At 36.3% G+C, this 21,299-nt stretch overlaps 2 protein-coding genes across 2 annotated transcripts in view; one reads left to right on the top strand and one right to left on the bottom strand.

Annotated features, from left to right (window-relative positions):
• The window catches only part of LOC103207414 (centromere protein P), a 617,074-nt gene that overhangs the window by 381,435 nt on the left and 214,340 nt on the right, over positions 1–21,299 (top strand). The window lies entirely within an intron of this gene.
• Positions 4,594–21,299, bottom strand: part of ECM2 (extracellular matrix protein 2) — a 53,516-nt gene continuing 36,810 nt past the window's right edge. Inside the window, exon 9 of the mRNA XM_007953006.2 lies at positions 4,594–4,762. Coding sequence (XP_007951197.1) covers positions 4,594–4,762 — 169 coding nt within the window. The remainder of the gene's footprint in view (positions 4,763–21,299) is intronic.

Below are 21,299 nucleotides of genomic sequence, written 5' to 3' on the forward strand. Positions count from 1 at the left end.
AGGCCTTGGGTTACTGCTGGTAATCCTGTCTTCCTCTCGTGGGATTACAGGAAGTCAGAACATGTGGCCTCCTTGCCATTTTTGCAATAGTATAGTCAATATTCTCCACCAGCACTATAATTCAAAGGTATCAGTTCTTCTTCAGCCTTCCTTATTCATTGTCCAGCTTTCATATGCATAGAAACATCTAACCAAACTCACTGCCATCCAATTGGAGCCAACTCTTAACGACCCCTCCTTGGGTTTCCTAGGTGGTATCACTATGGAAGTAGATTGCATAGTCTTCCTTCCGCAGAGTGGGTGGTGGGTTTGAACTGACAGCCTTCTGGTTAGCAGTCAAATGCCTTAGGCACTACGCCACCAGAGCTCCTTAAATAAGTAGAGTGAAAGGATATAACCCTTACACACACCTTTCCTGATTTTAAACCATGCACTATACCCTTTTTTTCTTGAACTGCCTTTTGGTCTATATACAGGTTGCACATAACCACAATTAAGTGTTCTGGAATTCTCATTCTTCACAACATTATCCATAATTTGTTGTGATGCACATAACCCACTGCCTTTGCATAGAGAATAAACATAGATAAACATTTTTTCTGGTAATTGCCTTCAACCAAAATCCATATGACATCACCAGTGATATTCCTTGTTCAGTGTCCTGTTTTGATCCTTCATGACTTTCTGACAGTTTTCTGTTTATATTGCTGTAAACATTTTTTAATTATTTTCAGCAAAATTTTACTTGCATGTGATATTAATGATGTTGTTCAATAATTTCTACATTCTGTTGGATCATTTTTCTTTGAAATGGGCATGAATATGGATCTCTTCCACTCAGTTGGCCAAGTAGCTGTCTCCCAAATTTCTTGGTATAGATGAGTGAGCACTTATAGCACTGCATCCATTTGTTGAAACATTTCAATGATATTCCATAGTCAATTCCTGGAACCTTGTTTTTCACCAATTCTTTCAGAGTACATTGGGCTTATTCCTTCAGTGCCATTGGTTCTTGATCATATGCTGCCTCCTGAAGTGGTTGAATATTGACCAATTCTTTTTGGTATAGTGACTCTGTGTTTTCCTCCCATCTTCTTTTGCTGCTTCCTTCATTGTTCAATATTTTGCTCATAAAATCCTTCAATATTGCAATTCAAGGCTTGAATTTTTTCTTCAGTTCTTTCAGGTTGAGCAATGCTGAGTGTGTTCTTCCGTTTTGGTTTTCTAATTCCAGGTCTTTGTATCTTTCATTATAATACTTTACTTTGTCTTCTTGAGCTGCCTTTTGAAATCTTCTGTTCAGCTCTTTATCTTGTAATTTCTTCCATTTGCTTTAGCTACTCTCCACTGAAGAGCAAGTTTTAGAGTCTCTTCTAAGGTCCATTTTGGTCTTTTCTTCCTTTCCTGTCTTTTTCATGACCTTTTGGTTTCTTCATGTATGATGTTCTTGATGTCATCCCACAACTCATCTGATCTTCGTTTGTTGGTGTTCAATGTGTCAAATCTGTTCTTCAGATGGCCTCTAAATTCAGGTGCAATATAATCAAGGTCATATTTTGGCTCTCTTAGACTTGTTTTAATTGAGACCAACAGGTTGTTTTAAGAGTAACAGTTAGTTAGTAATTGTTAGACTAATGGTTGTTAGTCTTGCAAAATTCTATCATGCAATCTCTGGCATTGATCACTAATATCACTAAGACCATATCACTAAGACCATATTTTCCAACAACCAATCCTTCTTCTTTGTTTCCGCCTTTCTCATTGCAGTCACCAGTAATTATCAGTGCATCTTGGTTGCATGTATGATCATCTTACTGCCAAACTTCATGAAAATCTTTTTCATCTTTGGCATTAGCGATTCGTGCATACGTTTCAATAATAATCATACTAACTTGTCTTCCTTATAGGCATATGGATATCATCCTGTCACTGACAGCATTGTACTGACAGCAATGACAGGATAGATCTTGAAATGTTCTTTTTGATGAAGAGTATGAGACCTTCCTCTTTAACTTGTCATCCGGCATAGTAGATCTAATAAGATTCAGATTCAAAATGCCCAACACCAGTCCTTTTCAGGTCACTAATGCCTAGGATATCAATCTTTATATGTGTTCCATTTCATTTTTGATGACTTCCAAATTCCTATATTTATGCTTCGTAAACTCCATGTTCCAATTAATGGATGGATGTTTGCAGCTGTTTTTTCTCATTTTGAGTCATACCCCATCAGCAAATGGAGGTCTCAAAAGCTTGACTCATTCATATAATTAAGGTTGACACTACTTTGAGAAGGCAGCTCTTCCCCAGTCATATTTTGAATGCCTTCCAACCTGAGTGACTCATCTTCTGGCATTATATGAGACAGTGTTCTGCTGTTATTTTAAGATTTTCACCAGCCTTCTTTTTTTTTTTTTTTAAGTAGATTTCCAGGTCTCTTTTCCTTGTCTGTCTTAGTCTAGAAACTCCACTAAGGCCTGTCCACCATGGAAAACCCTGCTGGTATTTGAAATCCTGGTAACATAGCTTCCAGTATTGGAAAACTGCCCCTACTTGGCTATAATTCCCAGAACAGGAGACCTTATCTGATTTGTTCACCACTGTATCTCTCTAGAACTTCATTTGGAAGCGCTGATAAAAATAATAAATGAGTAAAGGAATAATTCAATATCAGTATCTGTGTTGTCCCAGGTTGCTAATCAATTGACTTACTTTTTTAAATTTAAGTCCTCTTTGCAGCTAGTTCATTTACTGCTTAGTTGCTATAAGCAATTTATGACAATGCATTTATATTCCCACAATAAGCCTCAGTACACAAGGCTTGCAGTTAAATAAATAGGTAGTTATATCTTCTTGTTTTCACCTTTGTCTTACATTCAATTTGGCCATTTCTGGTCACATAGTGCCTAAGGCACTTGACTGCTAACCAGAAGGCTAGTGCTTAAAACACACCAGCCACTCCTTGGAAGGAAGGTTGGGCAATCTACTACTGTAGTGATACTGCCTCAGAAATCCAAGGAGGGGTCTCTGTGAGTCAGGTCTGACTCAATGACACATAACAACAACAACAACACTCTTAGACTCTTAATCTCAACTTCTTGTTCCGTAAGATTTTATTTCTGTTCTTAACCACCTTCCTTAAGTCTTTGATCATAAATTGTACCATGTTCAACATCATATTATTGTTTATATTGTAATCTTAGATTCCTAGATAGTAAGAAAGGAGACTTAGAAAGAAAGGCTTAGAAATAACATTAGTTCAAATGGAGTAAATCAGACTTTCACATCTCAGAGTTGCCTATGAAATGGTGAACATTGTTTAAATATATTCATTTCTCTGAATTTTGTATGAAATTTTTGTAATAATAACCGCACTCACCATGTACTCCATATTTTCAAAAATGCTTTACATTCTTCTCTGATTCTAAGGACAAACAATCCTGTGTATTTGGGCTGAAAAATTCCTTGAGTGTTGAAACAACTAAGAGATTGAATAACTAGTGGAATTTGTGGTTTTTGAGATACAGAACTGACAGTACAAAAAGAAGTCACTGTAGTCGTTATATGTGTTTTTTTTTTCATAACATACTTTAGCAATACATAGATTAAAGATCATTATGTAATGAAAATCATAATATGTGGTTTTCGTAGGGCTTAGGACATAGTAAATGCTAATAGCTTTGTTTCAAATTGGTCTAGAATAAAAGGATGCATTGAGCATATTAGGGCAAAAGAGATACTTGTTCACTATCATCAATGAAGAAAAAAAATTTACATTTTAGTTTTACATTGACCAGGTTGTAGTCAAGATAGTGAGCCTATATTTTAAACAAACTCCACTGGTTTCCATAAAATCTTTTAATCTTGACTGGTAATAATAATGAGAGTAGATTTAGTATAGTGTTTTTTAATTGTAAAATATATTTTTACTTACAGTAACACATATAACCTTCTCCTAGCTGCCTCTAATATTAACAACTTACAAACCTTAATACAATGTTCAAAACCTAGGAATTAACTTTAAAATAATATTAATTCCACACATGTAATTAGTAGAAGGAACTAAAACTAAGGCAATACTTATATGTATTTATATTAGTAATTATACTACAGAGTTTTCATATAAAATTAATAAATTATTGTTTGACAATATAATAATAAACAGAACACAAATTCATAAATTCCATTTTATATTTTTTCCTGCCAATATACTTCTTCGTCTTGAAACAACATACATACATACATTTTAAAGGGACTTAAGAAGTTCTCCGCTAATAGCAGTACTTAAGTTACTTTTAAAAGATGTATATATTTTGCTCCAGATTCTCTTCCTCTAACTCAGCAGTGTATAACATACTATCCTCATGAGAAAAACCTTGCAATTTGATGACTTGTTTCTATACGTGGGAAACAATGTATTTTACCTTCACAAACACACCTTGTTAGACCAATTTTTTTGCTCATCTGTGTACTGATAAATTAGGCAGACTATCGCAATGATACTGAATACAACATGAGAATTACATCTCTCTTATTCAAATGCTACAACAAATATATAAGTAAGTTTTATAAATGACAGAGAAGAATTTTGAATTACTTGACATTTTGTGGTTTAAGAACAATACTTGAATATGATCTTATGCATGAAAATGCATAGGGTGATATTTCTCTTGTTTTAATGTAATTGTTTTCCAAATGAAGATGTTCTAGAGTTGAGTCACCATCTTCTTCAGCTTTGCAAATTTGTTCTGGAAGAATATTCCTAAGGAAAAATATACATGCAAATCACCAATGGTCCAAATAATAATCTGCCTTTATAATTTATAAGTTAAATTTTATATTTGTTAAATAAAGATATTTTGTCCTTAAAATAAATTTGGATTCTTTTCTCATATTACACATCAGCTAAATTCTATCAGTGATCAAAGTGTGAAAACTAAAACCATAAAAGTACTGGAATAAAACATGGTTATTCCTTAGAAGTAGGGGAATTTTCCTATTTCTGATTCAAAACCCAGAAGCACTAAACACAAGGATGATAAATTGACTATATGCTTAAAAAATAAAAAGTAATTATGCAAGGACAAATAACAAACTGGGAGAAAGTGTTTTATCTTATTTCATAGATAAAAGGCTAACATAAAATGACCTCCTAAAAATCTAGGAAGAAAAGGGAAAAGAACAAATCTGTGGGTTACCAGCTCACAGAAGGAAAAAATAGAAATGACCTATAAACATAAAAAGTTCCTCAATTTTATTCATAAGAAGAGAAATGGAAAGTAGAACTATTTGCAAAAAATGTCCAAAAGTTCATTAATATATTTTAATGAGGAGGCTGGAGGAGAGTAAATATTATTGAAGTGAATGCAAAATGACATGACCTCTGTGGAGAACATTTTGGCAATATGTAGCAAATTGTTATGTGCATTTCCCCCTTTTCACTCAGCAATCCCGCTTCTAGGAATCTATCACAAATTTAAACTAGAGAAATAACAAAGTGAGAGTTCAACAGAGTCATTCATTGTGACATTTTTAGCTATAGTAAAAGGGAAACAATCAAATGCCTATCAAAAAGGACTTGATTGAACAAAATATGGCACATTCATACAAAGAAATACTATCCAGTTGTAAAAAGAAATGAGGAATGTCTTGATATATTGATATGAGGTGATATCCAAGAGATATTGATAATTTAATAGAGCAAAAAGTAGAAAAAGCACACACACTATTTATCTGCTTATTTAATGCTCCTCTTGTATAATAATTGTGGATAAGGATAGAGGAATATGTGTATGTTTGTATATGCATATTTGAAAAAAGAAATATTGCAAAAATAAACTAGAAATTAATTTAAATTTGAACCTTTGAGCAAAAATAGAATAGGGTATAAGAGCAGACTTCTCTCAATATTTATTAGACAGTTTTGACACAGGAAATGTATAAATGCCTACTACAGAAAATAGTATTAGTTCAAAAAGAAAAAAGCAATTCTTAAAAACCGAAACAAATGACCTATCTGAATATTAAATCGTTTTCTTTATGTTGAGGTATAATCCATACTGTAGACTGCAATCTTTCATCTTCATCAGTAAGTGCTTCAAGTCATTTTCACTTTCAGCAAGCAAGGTTGTGTTGTCTGCATTTCACAGGTTGCTAATAAGTCTTTCTTCAATTTTGATGCCACATTCTTCTTTATATAGTAGCCTTCTTCTTGTGGTAGTCTATAATTACTATTCTTCAGCAACGTCATAATTCAAAGGCATCAATTCTTCTTCGATCTTCCTTATTCATTTTCTAGCTTTTGCATGCATCTGAAGAGATTGAAAATACCATGATTTAGGTCAGGTGCACTATAGTCCTCAAAGTGACATCTTTGCCTTTGAACACTTTAAAGAGATCATTTGCAGCAGATTTGCACAAAGCAGCACTTTGTTTGATTTCCTGATTGCATCTTCCCTGGGAATTGTGGATCCAAATACAATTAAATTGTCACAATTTCAATATTGTCTCCATTTTCATGGTGTTGCTTTTTGCTGCAGGTAGTAGGATTTTATTTTCTTGATATTGAATTGGAATGCATACTGAAGGCTTTTATTTTCAGCAGTGCTTCAAGTCCTCTTCGCTTTCAGCAAGCAGTTGTGTCATCTGCCTATCAAAGGTTGTTCATGAACTTTCTGACAAGCCTCATGTCATGTTCTTCTTAATATAGTCAGCTTCTCAGATTAATTGCTCAGTGTACAGATTAAATAAGGATGGCAAAAAGATAGAGCCATAACATACACTTTTCCTGGATTTAAACCATGTACAGTACCCTTGTTCTTTTTAAACAGCTGCCTTTTGGTCTATGTACATGTTCTGCATGAGTAAAATTGAGTGTTAGAGAATTCTCATGCTTAACAATGTTATCCATAATTTGTTATGATCCACACAATCAAATGCCTTTGCTTAGTTACTAATACAAAGGTAAACATTTTTCTAGTGTTCTCTGATTTCAGCCAAGATCTATCTGACATCCACCATGATATCCCTCATTTCATGTCCTCTTCTGAATCCATATTGAATTTCTGGCAGTTTCCTATTAATGTACTATTGCAACCATTTTTTAATTATTTTCAGTAAAATCTTACTTGCATGATGTATTAATGATATTGTTTGATAATTTCCACATTCTGTTGTATCACCTTTCTTTGGAATGGGCACAAATACAGATCTCTTCCAGCCAGTTGGCCAGATAGCTGTCTCCCAAATTTCTTGGCAGAGATAAGTGAGTGCTTCCAGTGTAGCATCCAGTTGTTGAAACATCTCAATTACTATTCCGTCAATTCCTCAAAGCTTGTTTTTCACTAATAACTTCAATGCAGCTTAGAATTCTTCCTTAAATAACATCTATTCTAGATCATATGTTATATCCTGAAACGTTTGATCATTTACCAGTTCTTTTATAAAGAATTATGTGAAGGCCTTCTCTTTGTCAGCTCTGGCGGAAAGTGTTGTCTATTTTCAACATCTGTGAGCCCAGCATCCCTTGTAGATCACCATATGTCTTGACATCAGTATTCCATTGGGTCTAGTAGGTTCTCAGTATAGGCACCCTGGGGCCAAAGGATGTGCTCTGCTCCCTACTCCTCTTCCTTGGTGGTACTAGGGTCCCTCTATCTCTGCTAACTCCTCTTCCTTGGTGGTACTAGGGTCCCTCTATCTCTGCTAACTCCTCTTCCTTGGTGGTACTAGGGTCCCTCTATCTCTGCTAATGTCTCTCCTTTTATCTTTTGGAACATAAAATGTAATGCACACCATACCTCAGGGAAACTGTCCTTAAATAGGTTCAGGGCTGTAACCTGAGTAAGGTTGGTGACTTAAGAAGTCAGGATGACACATCCCACACTAATAATTCCCCATTAATGTAACAAACATAAACCAGTACTCTTTAACATAATCTAATACTGCTTCATTAACCACAGGCAGAGGTTAGGTATTACAATATATTATAAAGTGGCACATACTCACAATATTGGGAATCATGGCGTAGCCACGTTGACATATTTTGAGGGACATAATTCAATCCATGACAGCATGTAAGTCAAATGACTCCAAAAGGAAGAAAAATGTGGGACAGTCTACAGGATGCCTGGCCTTATTTATTCAACAATTCAAAAAAGAGGTGGGAATTATTAGTTCTCTAGACTAGAAGAGCATTACAAATAAATGTCCCATATTTGCATCCCAATTTGAACAAACCAACTATATAAAAACATTTTTGAGACAAATGGAAAAATTTGAATATGGAGAATGTTTATCTAATACTAAGGAAGGAATTATTTTTTTAAAGTTGTAATAATGGCGTTATGACTATATCACAAAATGCCATTTGGGGGGAATGTATGCTGAAGTATGTAGTATTAAATAGCATGATATTTAGTGTTTGTTTTTTTAATTTTTATTTTAATTTTGGTGAAAATGTACACAGCAGAACATATACCCATTCATCACTTTCTACATAAGCAATTCTGTAACATTGGTTACATTCTCTGCATTGTGTAACTTCATGTTGGGTTACTATCTCCCCAGATTGTTTACACTCACTCATTTCTCATGGTGAACATTCTTTACTAATTCAGCTAAACAATTGTTTAGTTTAAAGATGACTTCAAGGGATAATTTCAGTTTATGATTTGAAGGTTTCCTCGGTGATAGTTCCTGGATTCCTGTAGTCTCACTATGTCCAGTAAATCTGGATCCTGTGAGAATTTGAAATTCCATTCCATTTTTCCTCTTTTAGTCAGAATTCGTCTATTGATTCATTGATCATACGTTCAGTAATGGTAGGTAGCCAGGGGGCATCCAGTTCTTTTGGTCTTATGGCAAAGTAGACAATAATAGATGGAGGCAGTTAAACCTGTAGTTTAGTTCCTTCTCTGATTTCATAATCTCCCTCCTTTGCTGCTCCAGGTGAATAGATATCATTAAGTTGTACAAGAGGTGAATAGAGACTATGTGTTCTATCTTAGATAGCCACTCACAAGCTTTTAACATTTCAGTCCCTTCTCACTTCACCTATAGAGTGGAACAGTAACTTTAATGACAGTATTAGACCAATTGACCTGACAATCCCATGAAGCCATGACCCTGACCTTTTGAACCAATAGAACTAATCCCAAGATTATATATAATCTTTATATATAAAGATACTTAAGAGTATCAGCTACTTTAGCCTTTTTTTTTTTTTTTTTTTTGATTGGTATTGTTGTTGTAAACTTATATGTAATATAGTATTTGCCATTTTTACTTTTTCTGGTGTACAACTTAATGACATCAGTTATACTCATCAACTTGTGCAACTTTACCCTTAATTGTTGCCAGTTTTCTCATCACTATAATAATAGTAATAGCCATGTACAATAGAACAAAACACTGCTCAGTCCTGTACCATCCTCACAATCCTTGGTATATTTGAGCCCACTGCAGCAGCCACTGTGACAGTCCATCTTATTGAAGGTCTTACTCTGCTGACTCTCTACTTTACCAATCATGATGTCCTTCTCCAGCGATGGGAGCCTCCTAATAACCTGACCAAATTACAAGAGACAAAGTCTTCCCATCCTTGCTTCTAAGGAGCATTCTGGCTATATACTTCTTTCAAGACAGATTTGCTTTTTCTTCTGGCAATCCATTGGTATATTCAATAATCTTTGCCAATACCATATTTCAAATGCATCATCAGTTCTTCAATCTTCTTTATTCATTATTTGACTTTCACGTTCATATGAGGTGATTAAAAATACTATGGCTTGTATCAGGTGCAACTTAGTCTTCGAAGTGTCATCTTTGTGAATTTGCTCTGTGAACTTTCACCTAAATTTCAATAAAAAAATTTTTTTTTAAAGTGTCATCTTTGCTCTTTAACACTTTACAAAGGTCTTTTGCAGCGTATTTGCCCACTATAGTACATTGTTTCTTGAATGCTGCTTCTATAGGCATTGATTGTGGATCCAGCTAAAGTGAAATCCTTGACAACTTCAGTCTTTTCTCTGTGTATCATGATATTGTTTATTTGTAAGGATTTTTTTGGAGGGGTGGAATGTAATACATACTAAGGCTGTAGTCTGTAATCTAGATCAGTAAGTACTTCAAGTCCTCTTCACTTTCAGCAAGGAAGGTTGTTAATGAGTTTTCCTACAGACCTGATGCTGTGTTCTTTATATGGTCCACCTTCTGAGATTATTTGTGTGGCATACAGATTAAATGAGTATGGTGAAAAGATATAACCTTGACACATATCTTTCCTGATTTTAAACCATGTAGAGGCATCAAACAATTGTTTCTTGGTCTATGTACAGTTTCTGCATGAGTCCAATTAAATGTTCTAGAAGTCTCATTCTTCACAATGTTATCCATAATTTGTTATGATCCACACAGTCTAATGCCTTTAAATAGTCAATAAAACACATGTAAACATTTTTCTTGTATTTTCTGCTTTCAGCAGCTATCTGGCATCAGCAAAGATATCTCTCATCCTCTTGAATTTGGCTTGAATTTCTGGCACTTTACTATTGATTACTGTTGTAACAATTTTTGAATTATCTTCAGCTTCTCAATCCTCTTTTCATAGATGTAGTTAATTTGATCCCTTTCTAGTCTGTCTAGCAAGGTCCATGTTTATTGTCATCATTTACGTTGTTGAAAAAGATACTTGCAATGAATAAGTGGTTGATCTTGCAAAATTCAATCATGTGATCTCTGTGTTCATTTCTATCACCAAGGCCTAATTTTCCAACTACTAATCCTTCCTCTTCATTTCCAACTTTAATTACATATTTAATCAGTTTCTGATTAAAAATCTTTAATTTTTTCATCTTTGACATTATTTGTTGGTATGTAAATTTGTATAATCATGTTCGCTGGTCTTCCTTGTAGGCATGGTAATATTATCCTATCACTAACAGCATTGTACTTCAGGATCAGAATAGATCTTGAAATGTTCTTTTTGATGATAGATGTGATAGTAGACCATATGGTTTTCCAATTCAAAATGGCCAATAGTTGTCCATTTCAACTCATTAATACCTAGGATATTGATCCTTATGTGTTCTATTTCACACTTGGCAACTTCCAATTTTCCTAGATTCATATTTTGTACATTCCCTGTTCTGAGTATTACTGAATGTTTGCAGCTGTTTCTTCTCATTTTGAGTTATACTTCATCAGCAAATGAAAGACCTGAAAGCTTTACTCCATCCATGTCATATGCTCAACTCAGCTTTGAGGAGGCAATTCACAATCATATTTTCAGTGCCTTCCAACCTGAGAGGCTCATCTTCCAGCATAATATCAGACAGTGTTCCACTGCTATTCATCAGGTTTCTATGGGCCAGTTTTTTTAGAAGTAGATTGTCAAGTCCTCCTTCCTAGACTTCAAAGTCTGTCTTAGTCTGGAAGCTCTGCTGAAACCTGTATACCATGAATGACCCTGCTTGTATTTGAAATACTTGTAGCATAGTTTCCAGCATCACAGCAACTCACAAGCCACCACAGTATGAGAAAACTGACGAGTGATGTTATTGGCCACTGTGTATTTATTGATTCTTGTCTTTTTATATAGGTGAGGTCATACAATGCCCTTTTGTGATGGATGTATTTTACTCAGCATAATGTCTTGGACAGCAGCTGCAATGATAGGCTCAAGCATAGCAAGGATTTTGAGAATGGTACAGGACAGGGCAGTATGGCATACAACAACAACAATATCGTCAATGTCCATCCAAGCTATAGCAAGTATCAGGGCTTCTTCTTTTTTCTTTTTTTTTTAATAGCTGAGTAGTATTCCGTTGTATATGTGTACCACATTTTGTTTACCCATTCATCTCTTGATGGTCACATAGATTGTTTCCACTCTTTCAATATTATGAATAGCGCTGCAATGAACATAGGTGTGCAAATGTCTATTCATGTCCTTTATATTAGATCCCTAGGGTATATACCTAGGAGTGTAATTGCTGGGTCATATAGCAGCTCTACGAGCTCTGGTGGCAAAGTCATTAATTCATTTGGCTGTTAACCAAAATGTCAGCAGTTTGAACCCACCAGCTACTCTGTAGAGTAAGATGAGGCAGTCTGCTTTGTAATGATTTACAGCCTTAGAAACCCTAGGGGCAGTTCTACTCTATCCTGTAGTGTCACTGTGAGTTAGAGTTGACTAGACTGCAGTGGGATAGAAGCTCTATCTGTGGTTTTTTGAGGAACTGCCAGATTCTTTTCCACAAATGTACTATTTTACATTTGTAAGATTATACTATTTTAAAATTGATAAGAGTTTCAGTCACCCCACATCCTCACTAATATTTTTTATTATCTTTTTTTTGTTTGTTTTTATCAGTGCCATTCTAGTAGGTATGAGATGATATCTCATTGTAGTTTTGATTTGAATTTTTCTGTTGGCTAATGATGATGAACATCTTTCCTTGTGTTTGTAGACGACTTGAATATGCTCTTTTTGAAGTATCTGTTTATGTCCTTTGTCTGTTTTTTATTGAGTTATTCATCTTTTTGTTGTAGAAGTTTTATATATTTATTTAGATATTAGACCCCTGTTGGATATATCATTCCTGAAGATTTTTTTCCCAGCCTATCATTTTACCTTTTAGTCTTTCGACACCAAAACCAAACTCACTGCCATTGAGTCAGATCTGACTCATAGCAACCCCTCGGGTTTCTGAGGCAGTATCACTACAGAAGTAGATTGCCCAACCTTCCTTCTGAGGAGTGGCTGTGGGTTTGAACTGTCCACCTTCTGGTTAGCAGTCAGGTGCCTTAGGCATTACACCACCAGAGCTCCGAGTCTTTTGATAGACATAGATATTTAATTTTTATGGTTCCCAATGATCTATTTTTACTTCTACTGGTCATGAATTCATTCTTACGTTTGATAATCAATCATTAAAAAAATTTTGGTCCTATAGTATTGGGGGACACCAAGCTCAATTTGCACAATATACTACATAAAAATCTTATTCCGCAATATACTTTGGTGGGTAATGACTTGGGTTTTAAAAGCTTTCAAGTGGCCATTTGGATGGAACTATTGGTCTCCTCTCATCTGAAGCAAAGAAGAGTGAAGAAAATTAAAGCTAGTTGGAAACAATTAGTCCAAGGATACGATGGACCTTGGGATGAGAAGAACTACGTGGTGCTGGGCTACCAATGCCAACCACTCAGGAAGGGATCAAAACTGGAGATCCTGAATAGAGTGGTAGGAAAAATGTGAAACAAAATTCAAAACACTAAAATGACCAGAATTACTGGTTGGATGGAGCCTGGTGGAATCCCCAAGACTAGGGCCCCAGGTTACCGTAGAATTAGACTCACTCCCAAGGATTGGCTCTCAGCCCAACAGTAGAAAGACCTACATGCAGAACACCTACCCTAGGGCAATGCACCCACCTACTCTAGGGAGATACACCCATTAGAGGAATCGGCCATGGGACAACAGAGGGGCAACATTGACATAGAGGGATGGATAGGAGTGCATAATTAAGAAGGGCACAGGGAGGGGGTGGTCACAAATATAGAAAGGTAAGAGAGTACGTTACGGTCAGGGATGGTACATGTACTGTTGAATATAAAACAAATTTTGCTCTGTAAATTTATATCCAAAGCACACACATACACAAAAATAACAATTGGTCCTATAGCTTTGCCCCTATATTTTCATTCAAGAATATAGTGGTTTTAGATTTTACACTTAGGTCTTTGATCTATTTCAAATTGGTTTTTGGCACAGTGTAAGTTATAGATCTTGTTTCATATATTTTTTTAATGATTTGGGTGAAATTTTACAAAGCATATTCATTTTACATTCAGCAGTTCATATCCATATTATTTTGTGACACTGATTACATTCCTCACATTGTAACAGCTATCTTTCCACTTCCTCCCTGTGGTTACCCTTTTTCCCTGTGTCTTTCTTGCTTAAGCATTCCTGCCTCCCTACCTGTCTCTCTGTGCAAATGCTGCCCTTCTGATCTCCCATGGTTGATTGTTCTTAGGAGTGTACCTACCTGTTGTAATCGTTCAGCTCATAGGCCTGGCATTTGGCTGAGAGTTAAGCCATGGGAATGAGTTCAATTCCAGTCCTGAAGGGTGACTCAGGGCCATAGTCTTGGGAGTTCCACCAGTCCCTTGCTTTAGTTTTCTGCATGTGGAAATTCAGTTTTCAGTTTTGCCAGGATCATTTTTTGAAGCAACTGTTCCTTCTTCATTGAATGGATTTAGTACCCTTGTGGAAAATCAGTTGAACATAGATATGTGGATTTGCTTCTGGATTCTCACTTTCATTCTTTTGGTGTTTGTATCTCATCAGTGTTGTTGTTAGGTGCCTTTGAGTTGGCTCCGATTTATAACAACCCTATATACAACAGAACGAACACCACCCAGGCCTGCACCAGCCTCACAGTCCTTGCTGTACCTCAACCGATCGTTGCAGCCACTGTGGCAATCCATCTCGTTAAGGGCCTTCCTCTTTTTCGCTGACCCTCCACTTTACCAAGCATGATATCTTTCTCCAGAGAATAGTCCTTTCTGACACATGATCAAAGTAGGTGAGATGAAGTCTGTCCATTCTAATGTCCAAAGAACATCCTAGCTGCACTTCATTCAGGACAGATTTATTTGTTCTTCTGGCAATCCATGGTACCTTCAGTATTCTTCACCAGCACCGCAACTCAGAAGCATCGACTTTTCTTTGGTCTTCCTTATTCATTGTCCAGCTTTCACATAACATATCAGGCTACTGAAAACACCATGGCTTGGGTTAGGCATGCTTGGTCTTCAAAGAGACATCTTTGCTCTTCAGCACTTCAAAAAGGTCTTTTGCAGTAGATTTGCCCAGTGCATATGTCACCTGATTTTTTGACTACTGCTTCCATGGGTGTTGATTTTGGAACCAAACCATATGAAATCTTTGACAACTTTGATCTTTTCTCCATTTATCATGATGCTGCGTATTGGTACAGCTGTGAGGATTTTCATTTTCTTTATGTTGATGTCTAATCCATATTGCATATTGCAGTCTTAAATCTTCATCACTAAGTGCTTCAAGTCATCCTCAATTTCAGCAAGCAAAATTGTGTCGTCAGTGTATCACAGGTTGTTAATGAGTCTTCCTCCAATCTTTGGTATATACAGGAGCATGTAATCTGTGAACAGAGATAATTTTACCTCTTCTTTTCCATTTTAAGTATATGTTGTTTCTTTTTCTTGCCTTATATCCCTGACCAGGACTTCCAATGTAATAATGAATAGGAGTAGTGAGAGTGGACATCCTTGTCTCATTTCATTTTCAAGGGGGAAACTCTCAAACTTTTTCCACTGAATATAATGTTGGGTATTGGTTTCCCATAAATACCCTTATCATACTGAGGAGTTTCCCTTTTGTTTATTGAGTGTTTTCATCAAGAAAGGATGTTAGAGTTTATCAAATGCCTTTCTGCATCAATTAAGATGATCATGTGTTTCTTTTCCTTTGTTCTATCAGTGTGCATTGATTGATTTTCTTATATTGAATTATCCTGGCACTTCTGGAATAAATCCTCATTGATCACGGTATATAAGGATCATGAGGATCCCAGGAGAAGAGGGAAAGAAAGGGGTAGAAAGAATAATCAAAGATATAATGACAGAAAAATTTCCAGACCTGAGTAAAGCAAATCCAAGAAGTTAGGTGAACTCCCAGCAGAATGAATCCAAAAGAAGTCTTCACAAGATAGACTGTTGTGGTAGTTAAGGTTGTACATCAACTTGGCTGGGCCTGGTTGAGTGGCTGGGCAGTTGGATGTAGTTATTCCCCATGGTGAGACTGGTAGTTAATTCCATGGTGGAATCTACTAGCACAGCTGAGTAGTTGCTTTAGGGATGTGGGCTGCTTCCAGTATATAAGAAGCAACTTTGAGAAAGATCAACTTTGAGGAAGACTGTCTTACAATTACTCTTGAACCGTTCACGTAGCTGAGTTATTGTTCAGCAGCCTATCATGTTGCTTTGCCAATCTTGGGACTTTTAATTGACTTGAATTAAGGCCTGCCATGTAGTTTGGTAATATCAGGACTGTGCCTTTTCATTTGTTGGCCTTGGGTTTATCAACCTCAGCATCCAGCAGCTGCCTGAAGAAGAGATGCCTCTAGCTTCATTGGGCTGAGAGCAAGAGGCAGACCTGAAGGCCAAGGTCAAGGGGCTTTCACCCAGCCCCAAAGCCTGACATCTGGAACTCGGACTTCTAACCTCCAAAATTGTAAGAGAATAAACTCCTGTTTGTTAAAGCCATCCCATTTGTGCTATTTTCCATTAGAGCAGCACAGATGTAAGCAAAACAACTGTTATCAAATTCTTAAAAACCAAGGACAAAGGGAGGATTCTGACAGCAGGAAGAAAAACGCAAGTTATAACATATAAGCAGTACTCAATGAGAATCGGTGCCGATTTCTTTTCAAAGCCCTAAAGGCCAAGAGGCCATGGAATGGCATATATAAAATACTTAGAGAAAAAAGAAGTGTCAAGAAAGAATTCCTTGTCTTTCAAAAATGAGGATGAAATCAAGACATTCCTCTTGTTGTTGTTGTTGTTATGTTCCGTCAAGTCAGATACAACTCATAGCAACCCCTTCTTTGGTTTCCGAGGTGGTATCTCTACAGAAGTAGATTGCCCAACCTTCCTTCTGAGGAGTGCCTGGTGTGTTTGAACCACCAGCCTTCTGGTTAGCAGTCAAGTGCCTTAGGCACTATGCCACCAGAGCTCCCAAGACATTTCTGAATAGACAAAAGTTGTAGCAATTGTCACCTCCAGACTTGTTTTGCACAAATTACTAAAGTGAGCCTTTCAGATGTAAAGGAAATACCACAAGATAGATACTTAAAGATGCACATGGGACAAAAAAAAATGAACAGATAAAGCAGAGATCTCTAATAAAGATAATTGCACAAGCAAATGAAAGGACCACTTATATGATATTTTCAGTGGGTAAATTTAGAAGTTAAGTTCTACAAGCATTAGAACATCAAATATTCTGTCAGTATTGAAAAGGTATACTGAAGTCCCCAAGTATTCTTGTAGAGTCATCTATTATTTCATTCAGATCTGTCAGTATTTAATTCACATATTTTGGTGCCTTGATGTCAGGTGCATATACATTTATAATCATATCTTCTTGGTGGATTGGCCCTTTCACTATGATGTACTGTCCTTCTTCATATCTTATACCAGATTTGTATTTAAAATCTCTTTTGTCTGATGTCAGTATGGCTACCCGTGCTCTCCTGGTTACTAGTAGCATGAAATATTCTTTTCCATCCTTTCACTTCCAATCTGTTTGTGTCCTTGGGCCTAAAATGCGTCATTTGTGGACAACATAAGGGTAGATCATGTTTTGTTTTGTTTTGTTTTTAAAGTCCATTCTGCCATTCTGACTGTTGAATGGAGAATTCCAACCATTTATATTTTAAATAATTACTAAAAACAAAGGATCTACTTCTTTCATTTTGCTAATTTTTTGTATGTCCTCTTATCTTCTTTGTCCCATAATTCCGACAGTTTTGTTATTTTGTCTTCAATTGCATTTTTATGTTGAGTCTATATCATTTCTTCCTTCTTTCCTGTGTATATTTTTAAAATATTTTCATGGTAGTTACTATAAAAATTCCATTTAACAACTTACTTTTACAACAATTATTTTAGCCTGGTACCAGCATTTAACATACAAACAACAAGTAACATACATTAACATACTAAAACTCTATTCTTGTTTTGTTCCTCTCTCTCAATCTCTACTGTTGTGACACCAATTTAATCATTATACTTCACATGTTTATGAAGTTACATTTGTACTGATTTCCTATAAAAGAAATAAGAAGATAAGTAAAGACATAGTGGACTTAAACAACACTAATAAACTAATTAAGGAGCTCTGGTAGCATAGTGCCTAAGGCACTTGACTGCTAACTAGAAGGCTAGGGGTTCAAACCCACCAGCAGCTCCTTGGAAGGAAGGTTGGGCAATCTACTTCCGTAGTGATAATGCCTCGAAAACCCAAGGAGGGGTCACTATGAGTCAGGTCTGACTCGACGGCACATAACAATAAACTAATTAGATCTAATGGACATATATTGAACAATCCTCCCAACATCAGAACAATACAAATATTTCTCCTGTGCACATGGGTCATTCTCCAGGATAAACAATATGCTAGGAAACAAAACAAGTCCTAATTTTAAGTTTCAAATTATACCAAGTATTTTCTCCAATCACAAAGCAATAATATTAGAAATTAATACCAGACGGAAAATTAGAAAACACACAAATATATGGAAATTAAACAGTGTGATAGTAACACATTTACCTGCTGAGGTGAATAAATGTTGGCTCCCTTTAACTCCCTTTACTTTGCCCAGTTTATAATTGTCTTAAATGTTTCCTCAATGTGCCTTGAGACCCACATCAGACAATTATATACTTTTCACTTCAGCCATCAACTATAATTCAGAAAACTCAAAGTAAAGTCTTTCCTAATAACTCATATTTTAGTTCTTTTTGTTATTCTTTCTTTTTTTTCAAAACTCTTTTTAAAGTTTTTTTTTTTTTTTAATTCTTTTAAAGAAGATTTGTTGGTGACATTTTCTTAGTTTTCTTTATCTGAGTTTCTCCTTATTCCTGAATGATCATTTTACTGGATGTAGAATTCAAAGTTGACAGTAGTTCTTTTCTTTCTGCACTTGAAAAATGTTGTGCCTCTTCCTCTGGCTTTAGGTGATTTCTGTTGTCATCTGTCATGGATTGAATTATGTCCCCCCAAAATATGTGTCAACTTGGTTGGGCCGTGAGTCTCTCAGGATTGGCAGTTTTGAGCATCACCCATGATTTGATCTTATGTGATCAGTCAATCAGTTCTGAGGGAATTAGAGTGGGATGTATTCCCCTTACTCAGGTCACAGCCTTGATTGGATATAAGGGTAGTTTCCTTTGGGTGTTTCCTGCATCACATTTTATCTTACAAAACATAAAAGAAGAGTGAGCAATGAGATAGAGGGACCTATCTATCACAAACAAAGAAGAGCTAGGAGTAGAACATGTTATTTGGACCTAGAGTCCCTGCACTGAGAATCTTCTAGATCCAGGGGAAGATTGATGCCAAGACACAGGGAGATCTCCAAGGAACCCCAGGCCCACAGATGTTGAAAGAAGACAAGCACCTTCCTCTAGAGCCAGCAGAGAAAGAGAGCCTTCCTCTAGAGCTGGTATCCTGGATTTGGATTGTTAGCCTCCTAAACTGTGAGAATAAATTTCTGTTTGTTAAAGCTATCAATTTGTGGTATTTCTGTTATAGTAGCACTAGATAACTAAGACGTCATTCATACAACTGTTCATCTATAGGTAACACATTGTTTTTCTCTCACTGCTTTCAAAGTTTTTTCTTTGTCTTTAATTTTGAGATACTCAATTATTATATGTCTTGGTATAAATTTCTTTGGATTTATCCTATATGGAATTCACTTAAATTCTTCCATAAGTTTATATTTTGCCAAATTTGGGAAATTTTCAGTCATTATCACTTCAGGTACTTTTTCAGCACCACTTTCTTTCTTTGGGAACTCTGATGGTATGAATATTAGAGCTTTTGTTATAGTCCCAGTGTTCCCTGAGGTACAATTTTTTCCCCAAATCTATTTTCTCTTTCAAAAATGTTCAAATTGAATAATTACTGTTGTTTTATCAGTAAGCTCACTGATTCCTTCCTTTGTTCTCTCTAATCTACTGTTGAGCCTATCCATGAAGTATTTTATTAATCCATGTTTATTGTATTTTTCAGTTCTAAAATTTTCATTTACTTCTTCTTTATATCTCTTTGCTGAGAATTCTTGTTTTAAATGTGTTTGTAATTGTCCTTTGAAACATTTTTGTAATGACAGCTCTAAAATCCTTATCAAATAAATCCAACATCAGTGTCCTCTCAGTGTTTGTGTCTGCTGACCGTCTTTTCTCATTCAAGTGGATATATTACTGGTTCTTGGTATGATGTGTGATTTTTTTCAGTTGTATCCTATACATCTTGGATATTATGTTCTAAGACTCCAGATGTTATTTAGAGCATGTCTTATATGAAGCCTTCTCTGACATGAAACACGTCAGTTAAGGGGACTGGCATGTCACTACTGACAGGTGGAGGTGAAGGTCCAAGTTCCCCAATTAATATTCATTGACATCTTGATTTTGGGGAGATTGCCTCATTGTTGTTGCACAGAATTGGAAATTCAGGCTTCCCAGTTGCCTGATGACATGTCCCTGGCTGTTCCCCATGGTAGCTTCCACTGACACTGCAGGTGGGGGACAGGAATTCATCACTGCCATACAGGGTGGAAAATTTCTTCTCCACCTTGGTCTTCTCTAATACACTGGCAGGGATAAGTGGGTGTGCTGTGTTAGAGCCAGGTGACTGTGGAAGACTAGGCTACCGACTAGTCCTCTGCTGACATGTATGGGAGTGGAGCCATGACTTTTTCCATGGAGTTTGTCCAGAGTTGCGTGATTATTGTCTAAAAGTTTCTTTTCTTGCTGGATTTCCCCTTTATCAGTATGTTATCTGAGGGAAGCAGGAAGGAAATGAGCTGGGGTGATGGGTTTGGAGTGGCCAAGGGAGGCCAGGAAGGAGGCAAAATGGTGCAGGTTTGGAGCAGCCGAAGGAAGACAGGAATGAAGAGAGCTGAGGTGGCAGGTTTGGAGTGACTGAGGAAGGCCAGCAAGGAGGTGAGTCAGGGCAGTGAGTGTGGAGTGGCTTAGGAAGACCAGGAAGTGAGCAAAGTGGTTTAGAACACAAAGGGAGATGAAGTTGTCTGTCAGTTTGTCGTACTATGGTGGTTGCTAAGACAGACTTAGAAGAAGGAAGGGGCCATCCACTTCTCAAAGAATTGGCCTGTGAAAACTTTATGAATAGCAGTGAAATACTGTTTGATATATCCCTGGAAAACTTTATGAATAGCCCTGACACATTGTCCATTATATTGCTGGAAAATGAACCCCTTAGGTCAGATGGCACTCAAAATACGACTGGGGAAGAGCTGTCTCTTCAGAGTAGAGTCAACCTTAATGATGTGACTAGAGTAAAGCTTTCAGGACCTCCATTTGCTGATGTGGCACAACTCAAAATGAAAAGAAACAGCTGCAAACATCCATTAGTAATTGGATCATAGAATGTATGAAATATGAATCTAGGAAAATTGGAAGTTGTCAAAAATGAAATGGAACGCATAAAGTTTGATATC

This window comes from Orycteropus afer, unplaced genomic scaffold (genome assembly GCF_000298275.1).
Source record: "Orycteropus afer afer isolate SDZICR_OR568_19922 unplaced genomic scaffold, OryAfe1.0 scaffold00368, whole genome shotgun sequence".
Classification (NCBI taxonomy): domain Eukaryota; kingdom Metazoa; phylum Chordata; class Mammalia; order Tubulidentata; family Orycteropodidae; genus Orycteropus; species Orycteropus afer.